A 10,165-nucleotide genomic window follows, 5' to 3' on the forward strand; every position below is an offset into this window, starting at 1 on the left:
GCTTATCAATTAACACGTAATCCAATAACGACCTCTGGGCATCTCTCCTACTCACATACGTATACTTATGCATATCTCTTTTTAAACCAGGTACTCCCAATTACCAGTCCTTTCTTAGCACACAAATCTATTTCCATTTACAACACTAAACACCCCATGTACACCAATTATACCCACAACTGCCACATTACTCATTTTTGCATTCAATGTCGCTAACACACTCACTCAGCTGCTCCCAAAACACTTGCCTCTCATCATCTCTCTTCTCATGACCAGGTGCATAGGCATCAATTATCTCCTATCTCCCTCCATCTACTTTCAGTTTTACCCATATCAATCTGGAATTTACTTCCTTACACTCTATCACATACTTCCATAACTCCCGCCTCAGAAGTAGTGCTACTCCTTACTTTGCTCTTGTCCTCTCACCAACCCTTGACTTTACTCCCAAGACATTCCCAAACAACTCTTCCCCTTTACCCTTGAGCTTCGTTCCACTCAGAGCCAAAACATCCAGGTTCGTTTCCTCAAACATACTACGTATCTCTCCTTTATTCTCATCTTGGTTACATCCACACACATTTAGACACCCAAATCTGAGCCTTGGAGAAGGATGAGTACTTTCTGCATGACTCCTTTTGTTTCCCCTTCAAGAAATTTGAATACATATGATATATTTTCACAAATCTTTTCTTCAATATTTGTTCGCTGAAACATTTTTCATTTGCCTAAGATGGTCTGTGTTTCATTTTCCTGTGTTGATATTCTGTACTGTGATATGTGTCTTCTGGTAAACTTATGTTGATAGTTGTTCAGTCTCACAGACAGTCTGGCAGGCAGGAAGGCTAACTCATACACCCTTATCTCCCTCAGAGTTATTATTGTACATTCATAATTTTGATGTTCTCGTGAATGATAAGAATTTCTGTAATTAACATCAAATGGAGTTTAGAAACTTGTGATCTAAATGCATGAAATGATTCTGACTTAAAAGTGTAAGTTCAAATGTCATGTTTGTGCACAGTTGTGATTTTGTGTGGAATTGATTATATCTTTGTGGACGTCTATAAATGGTTCCTCACTCCTTACTGTACGACTGACTAGAAAAGTTATCGTTATAATTTTCAGTTGTCAATATATATTCTAGGTTCAGTAGTAATACATCTTCATTTATCATAACATATTTGAACATGTAATTATGTATCGTCGAGCGTAAAACCATCTATATTGTGTACAAACTAAATACATATCTATGGGCAGTTGGTTTCTCATGGTCATTATGTCTCTCGCATTCCTTTTTTATGGAGAAAGTATTATTTCTATTGTTCCTTTCTGATGCCATTCTGCCGAACAAGAACGTTGTAATGAATAATAGTCATGATGGACAGCTTATTCATCTCATTATATGCATTCATTATCCTCTAGCTACATAGTGATGGCTCAAGAGTCAGAGTTCTCAATATGTAGTTGCTGGTTATTCTATTATTGTCATGGTATGTGACGTTACGCCTTCATTTGTCCGACGCACTTCAAATACACGTAGAGGCTGCTGGTAACAGGAGGCCTCGGAGGACCTTATCTTGCTCTTACAGGAACTACGGAGTACGTCATAAGAACCGACAATATACTTCCACCTCTTGCTGCTTGAACTACTAAAAATCTCCACAGTCTTCCTGGCCGGGAGTCTCTGTAACACCTCCGTACCCCTTGCGTGGGGTTCCGCGCCAGCTGACGATGTCACAGACTAGGTCTCTCGAACACTGTGAGGCGAGAGCCTCCACGGTGTTGGCGGTCGCCTTGGAGTACGGGCTGTGGAGAGGACGTGATGACATCTGGAAGAGCGTGAACCATCCTTCTATGCCCTCTCCCTGGTCCATACCCATGAAGAGTGCGGTGTTCTGGTGTTGCCCCGACGCTGGGATGCCTCCTCCAGGGATTTTCAGACCAACACTCTGCCGGCAGATATCGTCATCAGTATAGTAAAGAAAATATACACTCATCATTGTTACAGTATACTGTCACATCATGGGAAGAGGTTTGGTTTCAGTCGACCAGGAAATAATGTAGCTAAGTCTTTAACATTAAGAAAAATAAAGTCATCCTGTAATATGCAAAGTTATAAAGTCATGAAGTCATGCAGTAACATTTAGGGTATCAAAATCATGTGGTAATATCCAGGGTAATGAAGTCATGCAGAAACATTTAGGGTAATAAAGTTGTGTTATAATATTCAGGGAAATGAAGTCATATAGTAACATCCAGGATAATAAACTCATGCTGTAACATAATAAAGTCATAAAGTCAGAAAGTAATAAAGTCATGCAGTAACATCCAGGATGATAAGGCCATTGCTGGTCTTACTCTCTGTCTCATCAAAACAAGCACCACACACCTACTGAAGCCCTGCTTCTTATTATCATTTTTTCACATAAGTATTTTTGCCAATTCCTGTCGGTTCAGACATTTCTAAGTATCATCATGACAGAGTCCGTCAAATCTACGTCTCCTAGTCGCCGGCATCATGTGGTGCTAAGAACTTCCGGGTTTTTCCCTGGCTCTGCTGCCTATGAGAGAGAAGGCTCTGGCAGAAGCAGTACCGGCTCCTCCTACGACCTTTCCCTCTGTGTGAGACCTTTTTTTTTTTCTATTCACTATACCAACATTTGTGGTCTCTCTAGTGACCTGATATCCTCTCATCCGCAAGCCAAGATCCTATACCTCAGGAATTTCAACGTTCACCATTGGGAATGGTTGAATTCCTCCCATACAGAAGGTGGAGGGATTGAAGCTCTCACGTTCTCCATTCTCAATGATTTAGAGCAAATATCTCCCACCCTACCCATGCACCTGACCGTTGTGATCACTCCCCTAATATTCAAGATATATTTTTCACCTCTAGTCTATCTCGCTGTAAATATACAATCTCGCCCCCATTTGGTTCACCTGATCATCTCGTAAGCGTATCTGTTCTAATGGTACCTCCTCCTCCGGCAGCCTCTTCTAATCGTAAATACTGACACCTGAACAAAGCTGACCGGAATAAATCATGTAACTTCTTTTCTGACTTTCCCTGAGTGAATTACTGTCTCTTATGTGATGATGTTTCTGTCTTTGCAGAATGCATAAAAGAGGTTATTCTTGCGGGAATGGAAGCATTTATCCCTTCTTCCTCCAAAACCACTTCTTCGTTCAAACCATGATTCAACCATTCCTGTTCTGAGGCCATTAAAGCAAGGGATCAGGCATATGGTGCTTGGAATATGCCTCTTTCCTCTGGCTCCCATTCAGCTTCTATCATTGCCCGTAATCGCTGCAACACGTTATCCGTGAGGCAAAGTGTTCCTTTATTCAAAGGAAGTGCGATAACCTCTCCTCGTCATCCACTTATAGGTCTTTCTAGTCTTTAGCTTAGAGCATCTCTAACAACTTCTGTCGCTCTACCTTTTCCGTTCTGACGGCACTATGGCTGTCTCTCCCGTTGACAAAGCAACTCTGTTTCCCGTTTCTGACTCCACCGCGGTGGACTCGTAACATTCCATCGTCCCTTGATGCTGTTCTTACTAATTCCAATACTTGGCAAGCTGTTGTGTCATATGATTATTGTGTAGCCATCGGCCTCTTTCTCTACAAGTCGAAGCTTTGGAACTCTACCTTCTCATGTCTTTCCCAATAACTATAATGTGGCACATTTCAAAAGACAGGTCTTTCACTTTCACAAGAATTCGGAAATATTTTCCAACATAGAAAAATGCTGTAACATCGAGGGAAATGAAGTCATGCAGTAACATCTACGGTAATAAAGTCATGCAGCAACATTAGTGGTAATAAAGTCATGTAGCAACATTCAGAGTAATAAAGTCATGCAGTAACATTCAGGGTAATAAAGTCACGCAATAACATATACATAAGTTGATTAATGGGTGACATGCACGGGAGTAATACATCGTGCATGATAATTGTTTAGTCCTATGTAAGTTGAGACTCACCAGAGAATTGTGTCCAGTAGCCAGGATTTTGCCGTTCATGAAGACGCTCCACTGACCAGTGGCAGAGTTCCAGGAGTGTAACATGTGGTACCAGACGCCAGCCTCGACCAGTGGTGATACCACCCGGCTCACCAACATATCGTTGATCTGCATCGTCCAGTGCTGCGGCTGCCCTCTCTCCAGCTGCACAGTTAGGTTATTGTTGTTCTTCGCCAAGTCCACTGCAGAAACAATGAGTGTGTTACTCTGTGGGTTATACATCTGGAAGACGCAAGTGTAGTCATGATGTACGCACGGAAGGTGTGCTGAGTTACATGTAAATATTACTATGTAATATTCTCAACACATACATGTATGTAAATATTACCAAGTAACTCTCTCTCTCTCTCTCTCTCTCTCTCCACACTCACACACACACACACACACACACACACACACATGACAATATTACCAAGTGACACTCTCCACACATCATTCCTCATTACCCCGTACGTTCACGGGGCACCAATACCTCCTCACCGAAGGTGTTACTTACATGCATAGTTGAAGGTGGTGGCAGTGCGGTTGGCGTCGATCAGGTTGAACCAGTAGTGCATAGTGAAGCTGGACAGCTCCGGCATGTCAACGTCATACACAGAGTATTGCACATAACCCGACTGGTTCAGTCTCAGCTGTGATGGCATGATAATGTATGTTACCTCACAGGGACTTATGACAATAAAAAACTTTTTCCAAATATATCAAAGTAAGTTTTAGTGCACAACCCATATGACATTCAAGAGTAATTAATCTCTCATATGCGTTAGATCTTCAGGGAAAAGCCAGTTTGAGTAGTGTTAGATCTTCAGGGGAAAGGCAGTTTGAGTAGTGTTAGATCTTCAAGGGAAAGCCAGTTGAGTAAGTGTTACATCTTCAGGGAAAAGCAAGTTTGAGTAGTGTTAAATCTTTTAGGGGAAAGCTAGTTTGAGTAGTGTTAGATCTTCAGGGAAAAGCAAGTTTGAGTAGTGTTAGATCTTCAGGGGAAAGCCAGTTTGAGTAGTGTTAGATCTTCAGGGAAAAGCCAGTTTGAGTAGTGTTAGATCTTCAGGGAAAAGCCAGTTTGAGTAGTGTTAGATCTTCAGGGAAAAGCCAGTTTGAGTAGTGTTAGATCTTCAGGGGAAAGCCAGTTTGAGTAGTGTTAGATCTTCAGGGGAAAGCCAGTTTGAGTAGTGTTAGATCTTCAAGGAAAAGCCAGTTTGAGTAGTGTTAGATCTTCAGGGAAAAGCCAGTTTGAGTAGTGTTAGATCTTCAGGGAAAAGCCAGTTTGAGTAGTGGAGACACAAGTGTTGGAGAAGATGGTGCAGGTGGATTACCTTGGGCAGTTTGTTGCCCTGGCATGGCTGAACCTGAGGGAAGAAGAGCCGGTCACAGCTGCCCGTGGTCACCACGACCGCCAGCACCAGCAGGAGCCACACCGTCAGTCTCTCACACATACCCTCACGCATCCTCACCGCCGTTTTCTGTTCGGTAAGAATGAAGCATAGACTGATCAGTGCACAACCTAATTTCAGTTTACCACCTGAAGCTTACAAACCACAAGGCGATTTTGCTGTTGGGTATTTATCAACAATCACATATTAATATCTGTGGAAGAATAATAGATTAGTTTTTATTATTATTGCCTTCCCCGAAGACAATACGTAGTTTGTGTATTTCCGTCATCCACAGTACCAGTGCACATGACGTCATCCACAGTACCAGTGCACATGACGTCATCCACAGTAGCAGTGCACATCATGTATCACATGTTCAGTGAAACATGATGATGTCATCAACTTCCATAACTTATGCTGACCAAAATAGCAAAAAGACATTCGACATTATCGTGTAGGTTCGCATGGCATTAGTGTATAGTTGACCTAGCAAAGCCTAACCTAATCTAACCTAACCTAACCAAACCTAACCTAACTAACCAAGCCTAACCTAACCTAACATAACATAACCTAACTTAACCAAACCTAACCTAACTAACCAAACCTACCTTAACTAACCAAGCCTAACCTAACCTAACCTAACCTAACGTAACCAAGCCTAACCTAACCTAACCTAACCTAACCTAACCTAACCTAACCTAAGGTAGAGAACTAACCATTGTGAACTAGTCAGTATTTACTAACCATGACATTCTGGCAGTGAAGTATTTCTACAGGTTCTGACCTAGTATGACCTACAGGAACGATAACAACTTGGTTATGATATATTCCTTCAGGCATTCGTCTAGTTAAGTAAGGACAATTACTTGATGCTGAAGTATTTGTACAAGCTCTTAGTATGAACGACTCCGGCCAATGTGACCACAAATATCAATATGTAAAGAATTTCAGCATTATGATGATGATGATGATGATGCTACCTGGATCAATGGATGAGAAAAGTTGACAGACGAACACCTGCTCGACAGATACTTGGCGGACTAAGACCCACTCGACAAATAGTTGACGGACGAAGACCCACTCGACAAATAGTTGACGGACGAACACCTACTCGACTGGTAGCTGCTGGACAAACACCTGTCTGACGCGGTGGAGTCCAGCTAGGCTATATATGCGTACCATACGGGTTTACCCAGTAATCAAAAGTTGCCAAGAAGCATATTAACTGATGGCATCTTTTACGATGAAATTTCCTTTCGTAAAGCATTTCTCACCGCAGTGTACAAGCAGCTGTACGTGAAATATTGATATCATACATCAAAAATGACGGAAACACAGAGGGAAAAGAGATCAAATGACTTAGGACAATAACGTGAACAACGCAAACGTAAACGTGATTTATATCGCTATGACAGTGGAAACAGACTGCGAACCAGCATAGGTACATAGGCCACATGTAGAGTGAGAGTATGTGTGTGGTAAAGATATTTCGGTTGGAGGATGTACCTTGCGTTGACGCTCTTAATGACCCTGGTAGTTGATAGGCCTAAAGCCCAACACGCCAACCAACCAGCAGAGATATATCTAACAAATTGTGGAATCATTGAGACGAGGTCATATGAATTATACTTGATGAATACAACGATTTTAGAGACATCGAGTGTCTGTTCTTCGTAGATGTAATGCTGCCAGTACTGCCAGTACTGCCATTCTAGAGACCCCTCAGCAATTGGCCTGAAATTGGTACTTAATCACATTTCACGATGCAACAGAAACTGTAAGATAAAGTTTAAAATTATATCGTTCACATTGAAATGAAGTCTAATATATATATATATATATATATATATATATATATATATATATATATATATATATATATATATATATATATATATATATATATATGTACAAAGGCAAAGGTTATAAAGCTGAGTGTTCAAATTACAGAGGTATAAGTGGGAGGGTATTGATTGAGAGGGTGAAGGCATGTACAGAGCATCAGATTGGGGAAGAGCAGTGTGGTTTCAGAAGTGGTAGAGGATGTGTGGATCAGGTGTTTGCTTTGAAGAATGTATGCGAGAAATACTTAGAAAAGAAAATGGATTTGTACATAGCATTTATGGATCTGGAGAAGGCATATGACAGAGTTGATAGAGATGCTCTGTGGAAGGTATTAAGAATATATGGTGTGGGAGGCAAGTTGTTAGAAGCAGTGAAAAGTTTTTATCGAGGATGAAAATATATATATATATATATATATATATATATATATATATATATATATATATATATATATATATATATATATATATACATATATATATATATATATATATATATCCGCTCACACTTATCATCTAACTGTCATATATATATATATATATATATATATATATATATATATATATATATATATATATATATATATATATATATATATATATATACATATATATATCCGCTCACACTTACCATCTAACTGTCATATATATATATATATATATATATATATATATATATATATATATATCCGCTCACACTTGTCATCTAACTGTCATATACATTGCACAGACGCCACAAATCCCTATCCGTATCCAGACTCAAAGACATGCCCCAGGTCAGTCCATTGATAGCAAAGCGACCCCGGTGTACCACATCATTCCAATTCACTACATTACTTTTACACATTTCACCTCCTGCATGTTCAGGCCCCGATCGTTCAAACCTTTTTCACTCCATCCTTCCTCCTGCAGTTTGGTCTCCTTCTTCTCCTTGTTCCCTCTTCCTCTGACACATTTATCTGTAATTTCACCTCTTGAGTCAATGAATGTTGTTGGAATTACTGCAACATCCGCACTGTCTTGGAAAACCCACATTACGAAAATAGATAAGTCTGTCTCTAAGAAAGTGGGATTCCTGTTTAGAGGTTGAAATTTCTTTTCTTCTGAACCGGTGCCCTGTTTATAAAAAGGTTGTTCTGTTCTTGTATAGATTACTGCACTCATATGGTTCTAGCTCTGCAACCTTACTTCACGGAGTTGAGTCGAAAGTGGTCCGCTAACTTCAAAACTTGACTCACTTCCCCCAAACTGCATTTTTTCAAAGATGAGAAGGTACGGGCATCTGAGGCCAACCCATTAACGTTTTATATATATATATATATATACATATATATATAAATATATATATATATATATATATATATATATATATATATATATATATATATATATATATTTTTTTTTTTTTTTTATTCTTTTTTTTATTATACTTTGTTGCTGTCTCCCGCGTTTGCGAGGTAGCGCAAGGAAACAGACGAAAGAAATGGCCCCGCCCCCCCCCCCCCCCCCATACACATGTATATACATACGTCCACACACGCAAATATACATACCTACACAGCTTTCCATGGTTTACCCCAGACGCTTCACATGCCTTGATTCAATCCACTGACAGCACGTCAGCCCCGGTATACCACATCGCTCCAATTCACTCTATTCCTTGCCCTCCTTTCACCCTCCTGCATGTTCAGGCCCCGATCACACAAAATCTTTTTCACTCCATCTTTCCACCTCCAATTTGGTCTCCCTCTTCTCCTCGTTCCCTCCACCTCCGACACATATATCCTCTTGGTCAATCTTTCCTCACTCATTCTCTCCATGTGCCCAAACCACTTCAAAACACCCTCTTCTGCTCTCTCAACCACGCTCTTTTTATTTCCACACATCTCTCTTACCCTTACGTTACTCACTCGATCAAACCACCTCACACCACACATTGTCCTCAAACATCTCATTTCCAGCACATCCATCCTCCTGCGCACAACTCTATCCATAGCCCATGCCTCGCAACCATACAACATTGTTGGAACCACTATTCCTTCAAACATACCCATTATTGCTTTCCGAGATAATGTTCTCGACTTCCACACATTCTTCAAGGCCCCCAGAATTTTCGCCCCCTCCCCCACCCTATGATCCACTTCCGCTATGATCCACTTCCAAACTCAGTCACCAGCTTCTGCAGTTTCTCACATGAATCAGCCACCAGCGCTGTATCATCAGCGAACAACGACTGACTCACTTCCCAAGCTCTCTCATCCCCAACAGACTTCATACTTGCCCCTCTTTCCAAAACTCTTGCATTTACCTCCCTAACAACCCCATCCATAAACAAATTAAACAACCATGGAGACATCACACACCCCTGCCGCAAACCTACAGTGAATATATATATATATATATATATATATATATATATATATATATATATATATATATATATATATATATATATATATATATTATCCCTGGGGATAGGGGATTAAGAATACTTCCCACATATTCCCTGCGTGTCGTAGAAGGCGACTAATAGGGGAGGGAGCGGGGGGCTGGAAATCCTCCCCTCTCGTTTTTTCTTTTAATTTTCCAAAAGGAGGAACAGAGGGGGGGCCAGGTAAGGATATCCCACAAAGGCCCAGTCCTCTGTTCTTAACACTACCTCGCTAACGCGGGAAATGGCGAATGGTTTAAAAGAAGAAAGATATATATACATATATATATATATATATATGTATATATATGTATATATATATATATATATATATATATATATATATATATATATATATATATATATATATATATATATATATATATATATATATATTTTTTTTTTTTTTTTATTTATCTATTTATTTTGCTTTGTCGCTGTCTCCCGCGTTAGCGAAGTAGCGCAAGGAAACAGACGAAAGAATGGCCCAAC

At 40.0% G+C, this 10,165-nt stretch overlaps 1 protein-coding gene across 1 annotated transcript; it reads right to left on the reverse strand.

Annotated features, from left to right (window-relative positions):
- Positions 1-867: 867 nt before the first annotated feature.
- LOC139753735 (C-reactive protein 1.4-like) lies at positions 868-6,541 on the reverse strand. Its single transcript, XM_071670524.1, has 5 exons — positions 6,379-6,541; positions 5,339-5,485; positions 4,522-4,657; positions 3,987-4,207; positions 868-1,952 (listed from the first exon to the last, which is right to left on the reverse strand). Exons 2-5 carry the CDS (start codon positions 5,468-5,470, stop codon positions 1,653-1,655), a joined length of 789 nt encoding a protein of 262 aa, XP_071526625.1. The 5' UTR covers positions 5,471-5,485; positions 6,379-6,541; the 3' UTR covers positions 868-1,652.
- Between the last annotated feature and the right edge of the window lie 3,624 nt (positions 6,542-10,165).

This window comes from Panulirus ornatus, chromosome 15, assembly GCF_036320965.1.
Source record: "Panulirus ornatus isolate Po-2019 chromosome 15, ASM3632096v1, whole genome shotgun sequence".
Lineage (NCBI taxonomy): Eukaryota > Metazoa > Arthropoda > Malacostraca > Decapoda > Palinuridae > Panulirus > Panulirus ornatus.

What these genes read in the sequence shown, in the direction of transcription:
- LOC139753735 (XM_071670524.1), bottom strand. Translation starts at nt 5,470, where the DNA reads ATGCGTGAGGGTATGTGTGAGAGACTGACGGTGTGGCTCCTGCTGGTG. An exon ending in AGGGCAACAAACTGCCCAAG is followed by an intron (nt 4,658 to 5,338) that starts GTAATCCACCTG and finishes ATGCCATCACAG; the next exon opens with CTGAGACTGAACCAGTCGGG. An exon ending in CTACTGGACACAATTCTCTG is followed by an intron (nt 1,953 to 3,986) that starts GTGAGTCTCAAC and finishes ATCTGCCGGCAG; the next exon opens with AGTGTTGGTCTGAAAATCCC.